We start from the raw sequence: 19,434 nt of genomic DNA, 5'->3' as shown, positions 1-19,434 counted from the left end.
GGCTCCAACACATACGCAGACAAAATCTATGTGAAAGTCAAATACACGGCTGCTTTAAGATCATTCACTTCAGCCTGCAACCTTATTCTACAGAGAATTCATACAGTTTGGTCTTATGAAAATGTCATTGCCGCTGACGTGCTGCGCACAGTGTCAGAGTATGCAGCTTCAGTGACTCAGACTGTGGTTGCACTGGGCAGCTTCCAGCTGTGTACTGTGCAGCTGTGCAACTCAGTTGTTCCTTGTTCCTGGAAAGAGTCTTTGTCTCCAACAGACCCTGGTTAAAGTACAAGTAAATGAAGAAGTAAGACCCGTCAATTTGTATTCATTTATTTTTCACACAGCTATTTGGTTCCAAGTAACACAACTTCCCCAGTTAGATGAGTTTGCTTGTTTCGTGAGGTGGTTCATTTGTGGAAGGGTCGCTTCTTATCGAGAAGACAAATTGCATTGTTACTTGTTTATGACTTTATCACAGCGCCATAGATAGAGACATGATAACACACAGTTTCGGTTGCACCATGAAAGCCACATGACTGTCGCAGACAAAAACGACACAACCTGTTTTTGTTTTATTCAAATGCATTTCTTTGCATTCTCCTAACTCAAGGAACTTTCTGGTGCCAGTGCGGAGAAAGTAACCTGAGAAACCCACATGCATACACATAATACATCATTTTTCTGTCATTTTTAAAAGCTGAACAGATACTCCAGTCCATTAATACCTCATGTTTTGAAGTGTTGACTGGCAGCCACTACAGCATTTTAAGTAAGAACATGGGGGGGGACAATGTCGACTACTAAGTATTCTAATCAAGCAATGCAAAGTTACAGTTCTCCTCTCTTTCCATTAGTGTCAGTCACGAGTGGATTCTACAGACAGAAATGAAAAACTGATTCAAGATTGCTAAATACATATGAGTTGCAAAGATGTAGCAACACAAATCAGCTGTTGCAGCCAGCACAGAGATTCCTTCATTTTGCACAAATCTACAAAAATATATTCAAGGCACAAGGTTAATTTATCTTTACAATATCTTAGTTCATATATGTCAAAGTACCAGAGAATTAGAAAAAAGAAAAGAAAAAAATGTTGAATAGTACATCTAACAAAACACTTTATTCAACCTGAACTGAAAACGGAGGCAGAATGTAAAACTTACAGGCTGTAAATAAGGAAAATGTTGTGCAATTCAGAATGAATGACACATGATGTTAAATTAGAAAGATAATAAAAATAAATAAAAAAACAAACAAACAAATGTTTCACTTGAAGACAGTTAGGGGTCATGGGCGTGGAGTGTGCAGACCACAAAATAAAAACAAAACTCACAGCTGATGGTGAGAGATACTGAGATGTTGCAGACGAATGAAGTGGTGCACCAACAGTGAAAAAGGAAGCAAACACATTGTTGAAATAATGTGTAGCTTCTGCATCAGTCATGTGTGTTTGCATGCGTGAATGCAATTGTTTAAACAGTGTGGTGTGCTTGTGTGTATAACTGCAAATAAATATTTCCCGTAAAACCCCAAGGTTTTTACAGTTCTAAACGTTTTTTTATTGCTGGTTAAGTTTGATGTTTTCTGCCATATTGATCTATTCAACAGTCCATCAAGCCCAACTTTTCATCCCAATTCCCTGTTGAGCAGATCAAACTGTAAACGGTTACTTATCCACATGTTTGTCGGAAGCTACTTTACATCCAAAGTCAAGTCACAGGGAGACATATGGTTTGAATCAGCCTGCTAACTATATTACCATCACAAATCATTGGAACTGAAGCTTATTAAGTAGGTTGTGGGGCTTTTTCCCAACATAGAGCAGGAACAAACTGGAAAATAAATTCTCATCGGGATCATAAATGCAAGAAGACACTGTAGAGGCCAGGATGTATCTCATACTTAAGCACTTGTAGCCAAGAAACAACCTTGTTCAACTAACTCGGTATTGACAGTGATTTGTTTTGCTTATTTGTTAGATAGTTTAACAGGCGTCTGTATGCAGTCTGCAGCTGAATCATATATGTCACGCTCTCCATATGTAGCCTTTAAATTGCCAGGCTTGTTCTTGGCTGGTACAATTGCATCATTAGAGTCCCCAAAACCCTTAAAAACTATGATTGTCCTCAAGGCAAAGATAAACCTGGTGATTTACTGTAGAAGAAGACAGCTCCGCTTCATTTATAAGTGCTGGTGTATGCAAGCTGAGCGCCGAGGGGCTTCAAACCTGTGGCTTCTTAATGATCTCAGACTTAGGGCTTGTAGAAAACACTTTTCTGGCACTTCATCCGTAAAGGTCAGTTCTGTTTTCTCCACCTGGGCTTGTTTAAAGCAGATTTTTTTTTTTTTTTCCCGGTGTTGACAGCCAAACACAACAACAACTGGTATCAATCAAGCGAAGGCTGCAGAGAGGATGTAATGCAAGTCCTGAGAGGAAGGATGTGAGGGCAACAATGAGACTCTTAAATCAAGGTGAGTCCTTTGATCACCTCCTGATTTAATCAGTTCTAACGCACACACACACACAAAGACACACACAGACAGACACACACACTCCCGTGAGAACTCTCTTGGACTAAATTGAGTCCTTAATTCCAAATGTATTTCCCCATGGAGGATTGAAATTGTATCATTAATGCACAGGTCAAATTTGAATCCTAAAACCTCCAATATTAACATGATATTAAATAAATAATTTTGGAAAATAAATGTATTTTATTTCTCTGCAGAGAGTTAGACAAGATGAACGATACCACTCACATGTCTGTTGGTTAAATCTGTGCCAACAGAGTGTAAGCCAATTAGCTTAGCTTAGCATAAAGGGGGTAACAGCTAGCCTAGCTCTGTTAAAAGGCAAAATCAGCTAATCGGCACCTGTAAAGCTCAACAATCACAGCTTTGTACTTTCTGCTCTAACGTTATATTCTATATCTACTTTTATGAATGTGCTGTGTTCCTTTTAACTTCTGTAAAGTATCTTTAAGTGCAATATACAGAAAATGTGTAACTATTTTAATTCTTAATCTTAATAAAGACAGACAGTTTTTCTGCAGTCCATTGCAAGTCCAAGAACGATATTTCTAGGTTGCTGTTCCCGACTTCTCATCTAAATGTGTCCCAGTGCATTTGCTTGGGAAAACATGGAGGCCCGCAACAAAGAGATGTTCGTACGGCAAGTCTGTGAACTTCACAAGCAACAACAGCAGCTGAATTAACAGATCAGGGCTCTGTCAGAAGGACTAGACTGGTACCGCATGCTCACAAAGACTTCAATCAAGCATTAATTGACTTATTGGAAATAAAAATGGCAACTACAGAGTTGCTGCAATACGTCTCACAACACAATCACTGCACAAAGTAAAAAGTGATGAAAAGGTAAAAGGTAATTGTTTACTATGTTCTTGCCATACTGCTGGGATGTCAGCTGTGTCTCTGTCTGTGAACTTGGGCTTAGTGGAACTTCCGGTTTAGAAATTCCAATTTTGATGGCCGCTACATTGAACTTTTTGAGGGCAGAGGAATGTAGCATTAGATGACGTCAAGAGGCGGCGTGAGATCATGGGAGTTGTCATTGTTAAAGTTGTGAGATGACCACCTGTTGAGATCATACACAAAACAAATGTGGGGCAGCAGATTGATAGAGTAACCGCTAACTGCTGTCTAGAATTGTCAGTCACATTCTGTTGAAACTAAAACATGTACATATTGCACAACTGCAGATGAAAATCTATCTCTCATGCAGAAATGTTGATGGGTGAGGTAATGATACAGTTTTATTCATGGGAGGTTTAGTCATTTTCACCGACGTAACTGATGAATCATTCTCTGAAACGCACCGTTACCTCGGTGAAAACTTAGAAACTTGGAAACACTTGGGCTGATTTAGGGACATAACTCGAAGATCTAGACTTTCATGGACATTTAAGTGCAGAAGAGTTTCATGTTATGTCTTTAAGTCTCACACTCAGTGTGAGACTTAAAGACATAAAGACTTATGCTAAGCTGAGGTAACCAGACAGAAATGAAAGTGGTATCTCGTCCAATTCTCGGCAGGAAAGTGACTCAACATATTTCCAAAAAAGTTGAACTAATCCTTTAAAATCTCTATCAAGATGTTGTTCTTCCCATAAAGCACTCATTCCACTTTCCCTTCTATGCGTTTCCCTGGAATTAATCTGCTTGCTCACTTCAAACACCCCAGAGCTGAACAGTTGGCATTTGAGGGTTAGGTGGACATGTTGAGACTGGCGTGCATGAACAGGTGATACATGTCATGGTATCCAAGTATTCACAATCATTCGCTCTCATGTCTTTTTATTCTCTGGTGTGTGTTTTTATCAGACGCCATCTGGGGTTTTTCAGAGTGACTTTGCAGCTTTACCAACAAAGTGACAGTGGCATGAGTGTGCTTGTACTAAGGTTTTCTGTGAAGAACGATTGCCAGATCTGTTGAACTTCCCAAATGAAAAACAGATCAGCAGCTGCTTGTTCTAAGCAAGTGAAGTTAAAATAAAGTTAGATTCTCAGTCACGACTTTGATCCTGAACAGAAAGCCAACAATCTGAAAGTTTTTGTCTTTAACTCCTCGCCATTATTCATGTTATTCAAAAGTCAAATATGAAACTCTAAAGAAAAAATATATGATTTATTTTTGGTGTCCACCTGATGTGATTGGCTGCAGCCTGTTCAAATATCACAGTGGAGAGTCAGATAGTGGGTGAGAGCTGCTGACTATGGGGCTGCTAGGAAGCTGCTGGGCGTTTTCATCAGAGGTTTCAACACCTCCCTTCACTTTCGGAGTTTAAATGTAGAGAGAGAATCTCTGTGAGGTGTCAGTGTCCTGCGTGTAGGAACTGAGAAAGAGAGAGACGCGGCGATGGAGTTTTTCTCTGCGTTTGTGTCCGCACTTTTGGTCTGTGTTGTCAGTGCGGGGATTCCTCATGATGGAATACACTGGACATACACCGGTAGGCTTCTTTTTTTTTTTTTTGATTGAAGAACTGAGGAAAAACAACCAACTTTTATGCGTAATTTGTGCCGGATTTGAAGCTTTTTTTCATGCGTAAAACATGCGTCACGGTCTTGGTCTAACCAGTGCACATTTGCGCAGCAAGCTGTACACTAAAAGTTTTTTTCTTTCTCAAGTTGTGTCAGTATTACCACGCTATTAATAAAGTTATCCGACATTCACCCGAGGAATTTGGCAGCTAGTTTGTCCTTGGTGGAGCGCGCTGCGTTGGCCAGATACCTCGGATGACCTGAGTGTGGTTCCACCTGGAGCTGGACAGAGAAACTAATGCGTGTAGTGGATCATGCTATGGGAGTGATTAGTACTATAAGTAAAACACATATCAGCTGCCACAATATCCAGTTGAGCAAGTCCTGTGCGTGCCAGTAAAGCCAACAACATGTGGCTGGTTTTAATACTCCACAAACAAAGTGGGTGATTTCTATAATGTGTGAGTGGTTTTTCAGTCCTCGATCTTCTTCTTCCCACAGAGGGAGCTTTGGACCAGATGCACTGGCCGACCAAGTACCCCGCATGTGGTGGCAAGAAGCAGTCCCCGATTGACATCCAGCGGCGCAGCGTGAGGCACAACCCGGACATGTTGCAGCTGGAGCTGACTGGTTATGATGCTCAGAGAGGGAATTTCCTCATGTCCAACAACGGGCACTCCGGTAAGAGAAGCCAGCTGGGAGAAAGTGTGTAAATGACTCAGGCAGGCTTATAAACTCACCACTGAGGCATATCTAGATTCTGGGGCTTAAACCTCATTTTATGTTTATGCTGACAATTTCTGAAAATATTTCACTTTTTCTTTTTTTTTTTTTTTTAAATGACGCAATTCTTAATTGATTCTTCTATGGTTCACAATTCAATCACTGCATTCTCGAAACTTTCCAGAGTTGTGAAATCCATTACAACATCAAGCCTGCACAATTTCCCAGAACAATGTTGCTGCATGGTATTGATTTGATATGAAACGTACTGCACTGCATTTGCCTCTCGTCAGTGATGCTGATTTCATATGCTCACAACCTAAAACCAGTCTCAATAGTCTGTTATTTGTTATTTTGCATATAGAATAAACTAGAAACAAATGGCAAAAGAGGAACCTGCAGCAATTTGCTTTGAATAAATACAACTTTAATATCTATGTTTATGTTTCCACCAGTTCAAATTGACCTGCCCCCGTCTATGGTGATCACCCAGGGCCTCCCAGGAAAATACACAGCTGTCCAGATGCACCTGCACTGGGGCGGCTGGGACCTGGAGGCCAGCGGAGCAGAGCACACCATCGACGGCATCCGCTACATGGCAGAGGTTTGGCTCAAACAAGACTGACTTTAACAAATTCAACATTGACGTTAGCCTTGACAAAGCAAGACAGGGTGGAAAACTAACTGTGGCACACAAACATCCTCTTTACATGAAAGCCTTTGCAGCAGTTAGATGCTTTGGCAAACAGACGTTTCAGACTGCTTTTGTAGATTACACTGCCTCGGTTCACTCCCACAGCATAGGACATGAATTACCATGAGAGATCGAAGTATGTCGGGCTGGGATTGCGTCATGGGGAAACTGATCCTCTCCCTTCTTCTTTCTTCAATTTCATACCCGCCTACATGTAAATGTATTTGACAGACGCCCTTCTTTTCTTTTTTTTCTTTTCTGAATATTTCCCTGATAGTGTTCTATAATGTCTGATGATCTGCCTCTCTTCCATTTGAATTTGGCACCTAACCTGTATTTCCACCTTGTTTTCCAGCTCCATGTTGTCCATTACAACTCTGACAAGTACAAGAGCTTCACTGAAGCCAGAGATAAACCAGACGGGCTGGCAGTGCTCGCCTTTTTCTACGATGTACGTGAGCCACACACACTTTTGTTCACTGTCCTCTATGTTCTCCTTTTTCTCGCCACCAGGTTGTCCGAGATGACATGACCATCAATGCTGCAATAGGAAGTTGACCAAAAAACAGTCTTTGTTGTGAAATCACCTGATGCCCCTTTGAAGTGTTTGATATTTTGTTCCTTGGTCATCCTGTTGAGTTGAAAGGCTCCACTGAGAGCTCATTTAAATGAAGACATAATGAATGAGTGCTTGTTTCCAGAGTAATGCTCTGGATCTCAGGCGGTCAGTTTGGCTCTTAGCTGGGAAAGGTCACTGCTGCAGCAACGCCACTGCTGGCATTCACCGCAGCAGGAGTACACTCAGTACATAGTGGCTGAGAGTTAGCAGACAAACTCATTAAGTTGCAACTGATTTGTGGTTATAGCCGTTTAAAGGAAAACTATGCAGGATTTGTCAGTGTACAGTGTTCTCAATCATCACCCACCAGTAGTATGTAGCAGTTTATGCATCCTCAGACAACTAGCCTTGTGCATTTTTCTTCTGATTTCTTAATTTTTCTTTTTGCTGTATTCGGGACATTTCTGGGTTTCAACCTCTGGGCAGTGGTGTGTAGCCCTCAGCCAGTAACAGTCATGACTCGTTAAAACCTGAGTGACCAGGTTACATTGCTGTCTCCGTCTCTCTCCTCTGCTCTCGGTCTGACATAAGAGCTGCAGGTCTGTGTGACCAAGAGCGGGGCTGAGCTACATCTACACACACACACTCACACAGAGCAGAGAGGGAAGGCAGGGGACAGACTGACGCCTGCACTTCAGCTGTAACTACCTGGAAACAATAAGAAAATATTTGTTTGAGTTTATTTCTTGTATTCACTCACGCATTACACTTGGGTCTTATTTTTGTAGTCGTGGCCGTCAGTCCTTTCTCCTGTTTTGACTGAACCTTCGAGCTGTAATTTTGACACGGCTTTGGTTTTCTTTCAGGATGGACATTTTGAGAACACCTACTACAGTGATTTCATCTCCAACCTGGACAAAATCAAGTATGCAGGTGAGTAGCTGCACAAAGAGATGAGCCGTCCTTGATTTTTGCGTTCGAGCCGAACATGACTGAGTTTTCTTTGATCCTCACAGGTCAGACCATGAACATATCGAACATCGATGTGCGCTCCATGCTCCCGGAGAACCTCAACCATTTCTTCAGATACCAGGGCTCCCTCACCACTCCGCCCTGCTACGAGAGCATCCTCTGGACTGTGTTCGATACGCCCATCACTCTCTCACACAACCAGGTACAGCAGACAGGACAGCCTGTATTTGTCTGGTTACAGCTGTTATTTATGGACTGTGACTGTCACCGTTTTAAGGAAACCAGCTTATTTTGACTATTATGTGGTTTCTCTTCTTGTCTGTTGTGCTCAGATCAGGAAACTGGAGGGCACTCTGATGGACATTGACAACAAGACCCTGTGGAACGACTATCGCATTGCCCAGCCGCTCAACGACCGGGTGGTGGAGTCTTCATTCCTGCCACGCCTTGGGAAAGGAAGTGTGTAACTTGTTGTGACATCGTGATTACACAACGGGGCAATATCATTTATTCCTCAGAACTGAGCTGGGGCATGAGACCTGAGTCTAATCCTTATTTTCTTTTTTTTTATCATCACCTTTTTCTTTTCAGCTTTTTGTCGGCAGGATGAAATCGAGTCCAGGCTCCTGAAGATCGAGGGTCTCATCACGTCTCTTGGAAAGCACATTCATTCAGGTGAGGGAGCTCTTAATCATAGACTCTGTTAGAAATGGCTGGATGTGAAATTAAAGTGCCCATAATTACTCTCTTTCTTAATTATTGCCTTAAGGTGGACAACGCAACTCAAGGCCTGCCAAATATGGTGAGTCCTTTGATTACAGCTATGACATGTGATTGCTAGATGGACAGTCTAGATAGTCTGATAGATAGTCTGATTCAAATTTTTTTTTTTCTTCCTAGAACCTCGTGGCCTGTTTCCGCTGGTGCTTGACTTCCAGGACAAAAATTCCGGTAGTTATGCCGTGGCCCACCTCAGCCAGGCCATGGAACTGATCTCCTTCACCGTATGCATGCACGTCCTGCCTCAAATGGATGATGTCGGCACTGTCATCTCCTACTCAAGCAACGGCAATGACAATGAGCTGATGATCTCCATCAGGAGAGATGCAAGAGAGGTGGACCTCTGGATCGGCAACGAGTTCGTCAACCTGCCACACAACTTCAGGTCCCACGACTGGGCCAACTACTGCATCACCTGGTCGTCCAGCACCGGGGGCGCCGAGCTGTGGATCAATGGCATGGTGGGGGAGCAGCGGTACCTGAAGAGCGGTTACACTATCAGCCCTGGGGGAGTGTTTGTCGTGGGCAGAGACCAGGATGGGTATCTGGGGATCACTAACGAGAACGCCTTTGTGGGGAAGATGACTGATCTCAACCTGTGGGACTATCCCCTGACCACGGCAGACATCCGCGATCAGATGTCATGTGAGAGGAACAGCACCACGGTGGGAAATGTGTTGAGCTGGGGGACCACCAAACTGAGTATGTATGGAGGCGTGCAGCTGGACAATCAGTACAGATGCTCCTGAAGAGGCTCGGCTGCTTCCGTTAGCGCAAGCTTTAAAATGTCACTGATGATGGAGGGGGTTTGAAATGTGTTTGGCATGTGTAATGAAGAATAAAAATGTCTTTCAGGGCACCTGTGAGTCAATATTTAATGCAAAGTGCATCTTAATGCTTCCGACATGTATTGTTTTCATATATTTGCATCATTAATAAAGGTTTAAAAGGGACTTGTTGGTTTGTTTCATGATTCAAGCACATCACAGGCTGCACAGATCACTTTTCACAGTATATTTAAGCAGCAATAAATTACACAAAGATCAAAAGTAGCCACAAATAAACAATACAAAAAGAGATTGTGTAAGAATTCCTTGTATGATAAAAAAAGAGGCTAAGTTAAAACCTTTCCAGTCCATTTCAATATCCCCCAGAGCGGAGACTTCCTCTCTTCTGAATGCTCCCATTTGTGTTCAGAAGGACGTGACCCTCAATGCATCCTCCAGGCTCTCTTTGGTCTCTTTCAATGACAGATCTCCATCACCCAGTTTGAGCTCCACTTTGTTCCTCTTGGCAAACATCTGGCAGATCTCCAGGAAGGTTTTGCTCTTGGTCTCTGGGACCACCAGCCAGATGTAGACCAGCGTGACCAGGCAGATGACAGAAAAGATGATGAAGCTGTAGGGGCCCAGACCAGTCTGGAGGGAGACAAGGGAGAGGAAATGTGATCAGTGTGTCCTCAACAGTGTAAACATTTCAGAAACGATTGGTTGGATTCAAACAGCAGAGAGGGTGACGCTACCCTTTTTGGAAAGCTCTTCTTTAAGTTCCTGTTACTTAAACAAATTCCTCCATTGTTTGCTTTTTTGGTTTGTCGATTATGACTTGAGAGGAAGTAAACATGAGTCAAGAATAATGTTGATGTATATTAAGATTACAACACCAGGTCCTGAGCAATGCCTCCTCTGATGGACGAAAGATGAGCTGGGAATAAACGATTCTTGAAGTTCCCCCCCAATAATTTTTGAAGACATGAAAATGCTCTGCTGGAAGTAAGACTGTATGTCTAATGTGATTTAAAAAGAATAATTACTTAAATTTCAATTTAAAATTCCCAAATCACAATTCAATTCCCAGTTGCTCACTCCTCCTTCTGCAGATGGCTGTGAAAGTGGCCTTTAGTGTATACAGTCTGCACATATATCATTCTGCTCATTGCAGGTCAAACAGTCAAGTGCAGCATCAAAAGGCAAAACACATTTTTGAGTGCAGTGGAAACTGAGCACTTGAAAATAACTCTCGATCTGTGTAAAATTGCTTGCTCATATGCTGTCTAACTAGGATTAGTTTGCCTGAAGGCTATGAAAAGTGTTTCTAGTTTGGTAATCAAAATGACCTATTTTGCAATGACCATTCAGTATATTTTCTACTTACTTCTTGTCATCTGACCCTTCAGAAGTGGTCGGCCATTTCTTTTGCTCAGAGATAGACGGAAGGATTAATACCACCCTCATGTCTGTCTATTAATCATGAAGCTACAGCCGGTAGCCGTTTGGCTTGGCTTAGCACACCAACGTGAAAATGAGGCAAACGAGACACAAAATTGCTTCAGAGATACAAAAGTACCACAAGAAGAGATAAAACATTTCTGTATCTTTGTGGTATTTCCCCTGCTGAAAAAAAACAGCATAGACCAGCACCAAAACACAACATATGCTGGTCTTGCTAGTGACTGGTCACCATCAAGACCAGCATATGTTGTGTTTTGGTGCTGGTTTTAGTGCTGGTCTATGTTGGTTTTTTCAGCAGGGTCGGCATCTCTCTGTGGTAATGATGTTGTATCATGTTGTGAGTTTAATGCCTGAGGAGGGTCAATGTCCAAAATGATGCCTCTTCAATCGGCTTAGTGCTGCCAGAGATGAGAAATCCCCTTGCCTTGCCTTGAATTAAATATTTGTCTGTAAAAACGGAAAACTGAAGCAAAGTGATTCAAAATATAGAATTATCAGATCGCACTCAGGATGGGACTTGACGTTGTTGTTTACTCTTCAAAACATCTGTAACTAATTACAATTCAAAATAATAAACTTTTATCTCCCCCAATGTAAGAGTTCTTAGAAATTGTGTAACTGACCTCTAGGAAGGGGAAGATGAGGCCAACAGTGAAGTTGGAGAGCCAGTGGACGGAGCCTGCGACCATAAAGGCGGCGGGCCTGGCCGACTGCCTGAACATCTCAGTGGTCACCACATAAGGAATGGGACCTAGAGAGATCCCACAGATGTGGTCAACCACAACCAAAACACTGGAAACACATCATCAGTCTTGAGGGTCACAGTCAGGATGCTCATGTCTCAGATTTACAACATATATCATTACATGTCTGCTCACATCCAAACAACACTTCAGCTAATGGAGCACCCTGTTGTAATCAGTGTGTGTGTGTAAATAACCACTGGCGGGGGCAGACTCACTGGGTCCTATTGCATGCCCTATGACGTAAATGATGACACAGGCGATGCTGATGTAGGGCATCCAAGTCACGCTCTCCTGTCAACACAAACAGAAGCTGTTGTTATCATTAACCGGTCACACTGATGCTTTTCTTCACTTTTTTTCCCTTTAAATCGTGCCTTTGCTCTGAAGCCTGTCTGACGGTGTGGGATGCAGGTGAGATTACAGGGTTAAATGGGGGCAGCGCTGTCTTTGTGGCTCCGTCTAATGGCCGGTGTTTCTCATGCATTTATGAGTCTGTGTTTATGTCTCAAAGTTCTCATGACCCTGGCGAATAGACATGTCAAGTCAGCATTTAATTTTTCCAGACCAAGCACTAAATGTATGCTATATAAACATTACAGGAGTAAATTGTATTGCCGCTGCTTTGACTTCATACTCTATCACACTGGAATTTAACGAAACAGTGACCGTGAGGTTAAAGTGCTGACTCTCAGACATAAATGGATGGTTCTCTCTGCCATGGTGACAGCTCATTTCTAATCTTTCTTTTTGCCTCGTCTGTCATCTCAGATCCTGCCAATCCCCCTCCGGCTGCAGTCGAATAGTCTGTATTACTAAGGAACAGACTGACTGAGTGAAATATCCCAAACTAGAAAGGAAAAGGAGATAATGCCCTACTACAATTCTTTGCAGCACCAGTGTAAGTGCCGCTAGGTTCTCTGAGCACTGCAGTCATCTTTTCACAAGTCAGTATGAATTCCCCTTCACATCTTTCCTTGACTGTATGATGTTTTCCGTCAAGGTCAAAGAAGAATGTTCAGGAAAATACATCGCTGCAACAGCATGGACCGGTAATGTTTTCACCTTTCGAGTGATAAAATGTGGTCCTAGTGACACTTTTTGTAGCGGGAACTACCACGGAAGCAGTTTTGAGTAATTTTCCAAGTGTCTGTCTGTCTGTGGAAAGATTTTGTCAGCGTAACAGTGCACAACACAACCCTGCAAGCGGGTGAAACTACAAGTGTGTAGCTGAGATCAAAAAGCCAGGTTTGAGGATCGGCCTGACCCGAAATCCATTACTTCAGAATTGCCAAGAAAAGTGGACTAAAGTACATTAAATAAACCTTGTCAGGTTTTACAGTGCTTTGCCAGGTGGTTATATATCTGTCTGTCTGTCTGTCTGTGGATGGATTTTGCTATCCCATTTCAAGGTGGTCTCAAATTTTGTTTGACTATTTCATTCAGAGCCACTCTCCTCCTAGTCCTCAGTTTGTTCCTACATGTCACCACCACCTGCATACCCACTCTCAGCTCCTTCATCAGCTCCCCTGTATATATATACACCTGCCTTTTATGCTGCATTCATGTTGTATCTCTGATATATCTGACTTGGCACTTCAAACCAAACAAATATAACGGACATTCTTGCGTGTCATGAAGCCCACATTTAAAGCGTACGGTGTTGTTTTGTCACTGGGCAGTATTTCTTCAACCCTCGTACGACCAACTCTGTAATTATAAGACCGCCTGGATGACGTGAACATGAAAATCTCTCCTGTCTTTACCATCCATCTGACTTAACATCCTACGTCACACTGGTTCTCTGCGGTTGACTCTATATGTTTCATGTCCTGTTATGGTGCCGGCCTTTTGGGTTCTCAATAATTTTCTTTGGGTTCTTGGATTTGTTTGCCTGTCCTGCCTCATTGTATGCTACTGACCGCCTACATTGTAAACTGGGGATTTACTTGACAGGTTGTTCCTGCGAGTCCTGTTCTGGAGTCCAGACAATGTGTTACTGAGCCATAACCTACACCCATTAAAAAAAAAAAAAAAAAAGACGTGATCAAAGCACAGAGAAAATTTGCACAAGATTCGATTTTTTTCTTTTTACGTCACACTTTTTGTTCATGCTCGCTGTTGCTAACTGCTGTGCTATCCTCCAGAGCCACCAGAGGCCCCTACCAGCCTTCAATTACCTGCAGCCGCCTGCAATCAGCACTCTCCCTGTTCAAACGGTTCATCAGCCTGTGGGAGTTTATTAGATCATTAACTCCTTCAGTCTGTGCTTGACTCTAATGACACACATAAGAGGTCCTGCCAGAGTTTTTGTCTTGGCTCACCTTCTGTTCAAAGATTGTAGTTTTTGATTCCTGACTGCTACCATGTATTCTCCAAAAGTGAATTTATGTCACCAAATCTTGCTTTCACACCAGAATGTGGTGTCAGCTGTATTGAAGTCAATGGGAGAAGCATGGAGTAACACACTCAAACACAGCATATGTACGTCGCGTGACTTCTGGTGAGGGAGAGCAGGTTAACAACTGATTTCTTTTCAGCGCTGATAATGTTCCAAAATCAGTCATTAACCTACTCTCTGAAGTGTGTTTTTTTTTTATTTTCTGGAGGTATTTCTTCATCAGAAGTCGTAGAAATGTGTGTGTTTCTCATTGCAGCTCCCATAGACTTTAACACAGCACAAAAGTATGGCACCAAAGCAAGATTCAGGGACAAAATTACCTTTACTCCTTTTTTAGGTTCCTTGACTGCTCCCAGCCTTAAATTTAAGGGTTTTCGTGAGGTCTCCTGTGTGTTTCTGTGCTTGAGTCTTCTTTCGCTGCCGCTGTTAAACTTTTATGGCCGAATCGTAAAAAGGTTCTCGACCATTAAGGTGACAGACTTTGATGGGAGTTGGTTTGAGGACTCAGCAAAAGGAAAACAGGCAAGATGTAAAGGTGGAACATCACCAGGGAAAATGCAAAAGTATCTACTGATGTAGGGGTTATTGATATGATGACTTAATATAACTGTATTTTAATTTGTACTATACATTTTGGCCAGTTGGATTGTGTCTGCAAAACGCTACATATCTACCAACACAGTTCACCTGGCGTGGATGTAATCTTCCTCAAATTAAAGGTACATGTTAGCGCTTCAATCTCTAAATCTTGTTTCATTTCAAATATAATATGCTGGACTACAGAGCCAGAGCAATCAATCTGTCAGTAATCTGTTCTAGAAAATGAACAAACATATAATAAATCTGTCCTGAAAGCCTGTATGACTCAGTCTCCACAATAAATCTCCTGACCTCAAGGTTGAGAAACTCTGAAATAGCTGAGAATAGAAGCTGAGCCACTTGAGGGCAGCAGAGTAAGGCGTTGAGGGTGGGAGCCACAATGAAGCTTTCACATGGTACCTGGAAGTTGAGAGCGACAGTGAGCACCACACAGGCTGCACAGCAGATCCCGAAACCGCAGAGGAGGAGCAGCCGTCGCCCTGAGGCCTCCACGACGAAGACCTGGTGAAAACAAATTTGCTGTTCAGAACAGTTGCCTCCTGCTGATGTGATCAAACACCAGACGGTAGATTTCAGCTCCTCCCCTCAAAGGTTCACTTTGTTCACGGGATACCTACAGCAGCTATGGTCATGAAGACATTCACTGCACCTGTTCCCACAGTGACATACTGGATATCATTCTCCTTCACTCCTGCAGTGGCATAGATGCTGTCTGCATAGTAGTAGATCTGAGGAGGGAGAGAGAAAGGCCTTCTGGTTAAATAGTTAGCCGGGAACGTACAGTATATTGTAGTTATAAATGACAGAATGAAGTTGCAGTTGATGCACACTGATCAGTGTTACATCTGAGACAGAGTCAGTGTGGGCATCAGTGGGTCAGGGACAAGGACAAGGACAACGGCATGGCTCACCGCGTTGACCCCCGACAGCTGCTGGCCCATGTTCATGATGATGATGGAGACCAGCTGCCAGCGAAGGGAGCGCTGGGACAGCAGGCTGAGCACGGACAGACGGCCCTCGGCCCTCTCCGACTGTTCCTCCAGACGCATTTCCTCTAGCTCCTCCTCCACGTTCTCCCAGCCACGCAGACGCTGAAGCGCTGAGGGCGACAGAGCATACAGACTGCCATGATTCCCAGCTTCCGTTGCTATTTTTTTGAGGCAGTTCCAGTGTTTTCTCACCTTTCTTCGCTGTCTTTTCATCTCCTTTCTGGATGAGCATGTACCTGGGGCTCTCTGGGAAGAAGGGCAGCAGCACGAGCTCTATCACGGCAGGAATCCCAGTCAGACCCAGCATGAGGGGCCAACCTGGACACAGAGCGAACACAGACTTTATTCAAATAATCAGCTGTCATGTGCTTTGTGCTTCATCGTCTAATCAATGGGTATTTTACCTGTGCTGTTGCCCAGGATGTTTCTGATGCCTAGCACTTGTGCACTGAGGATGCCAACGGTGATGAAGAGCTGTGGTACGACGCCGAGGGCTCCCCTCAGGTTTTTTGGAGAGAGTTCTCCCAGATACATGGGCACCACGTTGGATGAAAGACCTGCAGACAAGGAAATAAAACACTCATGATAAGTTACTCACAGTGAATTTCCTTTATCATAATAATCAATAATGTATATCCTCACGAGTGTCTTGAAGGCCCCATATTGAGCTCATTTTCAGGTTCAAAGTTGTCAAACTTCATGCTTCATGCTGTCCATTTCTGAAACGCCTCTAGTCACCCTCTGTCTGTTCTAGTGCCTGTGTCTTTAAGGCCCTCCTCCCGAGATGCCCAGTGTGCCTTGATTTGTCAGCTCACAGCCCACTCTGTATCGCCTTTGAAGGCGTGGTTGACGGCGGAGACTGTATAGTTGTGACATCACAACGTGAAGTCCTTGCTCTGGCACAAATGCTTGATTTTGCCCCCAACAGGCTGAGGTTATCCTAAGAGACAATTCCTAGATGGAGGTGGAGCTTTTTGTTAAAGAGTAAGATCCTTTTTTGTTACAAGGAACACAAGTGTCATTCAAGATGAAGTCTCGCTCTAAAATCTTGCAAGATGAATCATTACAGCTGTTGCGTCATTTAGATTGTCAGCATCAGGTAAACATTGGTAGACATAACTTTGAAGGTCGAAGGTGCCCTAAAGGATAACACTGAGGCGATCAACTGGAACAACTCCAAATCTTTTGGTACTTCTGAAGTATTTACACACCAAAACATGTGAATAAAAAGGGCCCAGGTTTAAAAAATACCAGAATAAAAATCATGATAAAAGCGTGAATTTCATTTTTCTGGCCGGGATAATCCTGACATCATATGACATGGTTGAACATATCTGACCTGCACAGATTCCCACTATGACCCTCGCCACGATGATGATCTCGTAGGACTTTGCAATCTCACTGACTCCCATCATCACCGCGGGGACGATGGAGAAGATGTTGTTGAAGAGGAGAGTGCCCTTCCTGTAGCAGAGTCACATCAGTCAAACAAATCTACGCTTTATTTAATGTGATTGATCCACCCTTAACATTACCTCCCTAGCTTGTTGACCAGAGGGGCCACCATCAGAGAGCCGAAGAAGCCTCCGAGCGGGTACATGGACACAGAGAAAGACCACAGCAGAGTGAGGAAGCTGTCCTCCATCGGCCTGCCGTAACGCCCCATGTAGGTGGTGTTGTAGAACTGCTTCATGAACTAAAGAGAGAGAAACACATCATCTTATAAGTGACAACAACCTTTGAATCACTGTGAAGTTACATTTAATATTTTTGGTTTGGTTACCACTGATGGAGAGTTGACCACAGCAACATTATATCCATACTGGAACGATGAACCAAACGCGGATATGAGCGTTGCCAATGCCAGGACCACAGTTAATCTCTGTCAGGGGACATCATGTGAAATCTCTCTTTACAACTCAACATCATGTGTACACTATTTACAGACAAAACAAACATAGATGTGATGATCAGACTTGGCATTTAACTCACCCCTCTCCTCTCCACTGGCTTCCCCCCGTCCTCATTTTCCTTCGCCATGGCACTGTTTGGACTCACTTTGTGTAATAACCACAGCTCACTTTGTCATGCCTGCACCACTGGTTTCTGCCTGCCCCCCTGGACTCTAGATCAGAGAGCGTAGCAGTGGTTTACAGCTTGGCTTCAGTTACCGTTTTCATGTTGCTGACTGTGCTCTCGGCTGCAGGGAGTTTTGTATGCAATAAACTCGAGGTATATTAAATAATGCCCTGGGCTGATTGTTGATATGAGAGACTTTTATTGCAGCTTCAACTAAATTGGTTCAATGGATGGTAGCTACAGCTGCCATTAAAGGTTGGCATTATGTAACGATTACACCACACAAGTGTCTTTATTGCTTATTCACCTTGAGGCCAGATTACAGACGAGGTGTTATCACTAAGTGACAACACGATAATGGAATCACACACATTCGGAGTGACTTCAGTGTGGGTCCTCGCACAATCTGAAGGATTTATCTGTTCCCACGTTGAAGACGGTTCATCTCACACACTGATTAGCGACTAGGCTAATTTTTCTGCAGAGACACAACAGCTGCAAATCTCTTTGTATGTGTGCCCCGTCTTTACTTTTATCACGTGCTGCGTTGCCTCTTATCTCAAAAGCTGTTTATCAACACAACGGCCTTGAAGCTGCTTGCTCTTAAAACTGGATGTTGTTTACTTCCGGGACGCCTCACCGCCAAAAAAACAGGCCTCGCGTGTAGGTCTGTGAATGGATCGTGCTGGAAGGAAATAAAGTCAGAAGTCAGATATGCTCAGAGCAAAATATTGCAAAAGATGTACTGTTAAATAAAGTTGTCAGTATTTTCTTAGGAGACCACTTATATATTTCAATACAGTTTACCAAAAACCAATGGAGTGGTGTAATCTTCTTAAGGAATAAGGAAGACCCCGCAGACTTGCATAGACGTCTACGCCTGCTTGGTATCGGGAAATCTTTCCATCAACATCAAAAAATAAAATAGTTTCGATCCAGCAAAATGTTTCATCAAAAGCTCAGTGTTTAAAAGATGCACAAAAAAGCTGAATACAGAGTTGCTGGATTTTATCGAGTTTCTTGCCTCGGTTGTTTTATACTAGATTCAACACACAGGGGCAATACAATAAAGCTCGCTGTCAGATTCTGCCTCTCTCTCCCTCCTCCGGCCAGACTTTCACTTCCCCGGACCCCTTCATTGCCGACCTCTACCTGTCCACCAGATTCTCTCCGGCTTTCCCGACTGTCTCACTCGCCTGCTTCCACTTTCCCTCATCGGCCCTGCAGTATTTATCAGGGTTCCCACACCGTCTGAAATATCAAATTAACTGACTTTTCAAGGACTTCCCAGGCACAATACCCTCAAATTTAACGACCTGACACAACATATTTTACAGGCACAAATGAAGGTTAATTTCTGTTACAACACTGAGAATCTTTTAATCAGAACTAGCAGGCATTACAGAAGGACACAGACAATGATTAAACAGAGAGAGGCCTGAATGTGTGAACGTCGATAGATTGTTTTACAGTGCTGTGTTCAGGTGGCATAAAACAGACACTAATGTGTGATAATTACAAACGTTAAGTTGAATTTATATATGTGCACAACATTTGGAAATTCAAGTACTTTCAATGTGTGTCCATGACAATTTTCAGAAAGTTTCAAGGCCTTGATCCCCCTAATATACAAACCTTTAAGGGTTTCAAGGACCTATGAATAGA

General features: G+C 43.1%; 2 protein-coding genes across 3 annotated transcripts; one reads left to right on the top strand and one right to left on the bottom strand.

Moving 5' to 3' along the window:
• The first annotated feature begins 2,438 nt into the window (after positions 1–2,438).
• On the top strand, positions 2,439–9,679 carry ca6 (carbonic anhydrase VI). Of its 2 annotated transcripts, none has more exons than XM_030422579.1 (10): positions 2,439–2,472; positions 5,500–5,679; positions 6,177–6,325; positions 6,771–6,866; positions 7,841–7,907; positions 7,991–8,148; positions 8,279–8,405; positions 8,538–8,621; positions 8,716–8,748; positions 8,847–9,679. In XM_030422579.1, the coding sequence occupies exons 1-10, from the start codon at positions 2,454–2,456 to the stop codon at positions 9,473–9,475; spliced, it is 1,542 nt and encodes a 513-aa protein (XP_030278439.1). In that variant the 5' UTR covers positions 2,439–2,453; the 3' UTR covers positions 9,476–9,679. The 2 variants fall into 2 exon arrangements, with proteins under 2 accessions (XP_030278439.1, XP_030278438.1); XM_030422578.1 differs by lacking the exon at positions 2,439–2,472 and adding an exon at positions 4,744–4,967.
• On the bottom strand, positions 9,588–17,890 carry slc2a5 (solute carrier family 2 member 5). The gene is made up of 12 exons (XM_030422580.1): positions 17,683–17,890; positions 17,474–17,572; positions 17,226–17,386; positions 17,030–17,154; positions 16,095–16,247; positions 15,883–16,008; positions 15,613–15,800; positions 15,319–15,429; positions 15,101–15,202; positions 11,919–11,994; positions 11,581–11,708; positions 9,588–10,144 (listed from the first exon to the last, which is right to left on the bottom strand). Exons 1-12 carry the CDS (start codon positions 17,728–17,730, stop codon positions 9,920–9,922), a joined length of 1,542 nt encoding a protein of 513 aa, XP_030278440.1. The 5' UTR covers positions 17,731–17,890; the 3' UTR covers positions 9,588–9,919.
• Positions 17,891–19,434: the final 1,544 nt, after the last annotated feature.

The sequence above is a fragment of the Sparus aurata genome, chromosome 7 (genome assembly GCF_900880675.1).
Source record: "Sparus aurata chromosome 7, fSpaAur1.1, whole genome shotgun sequence".
NCBI classification, from domain to species: Eukaryota; Metazoa; Chordata; class Actinopteri; order Spariformes; family Sparidae; genus Sparus; species Sparus aurata.
This window is presented reverse-complemented; position numbering and strand designations above follow the sequence as displayed.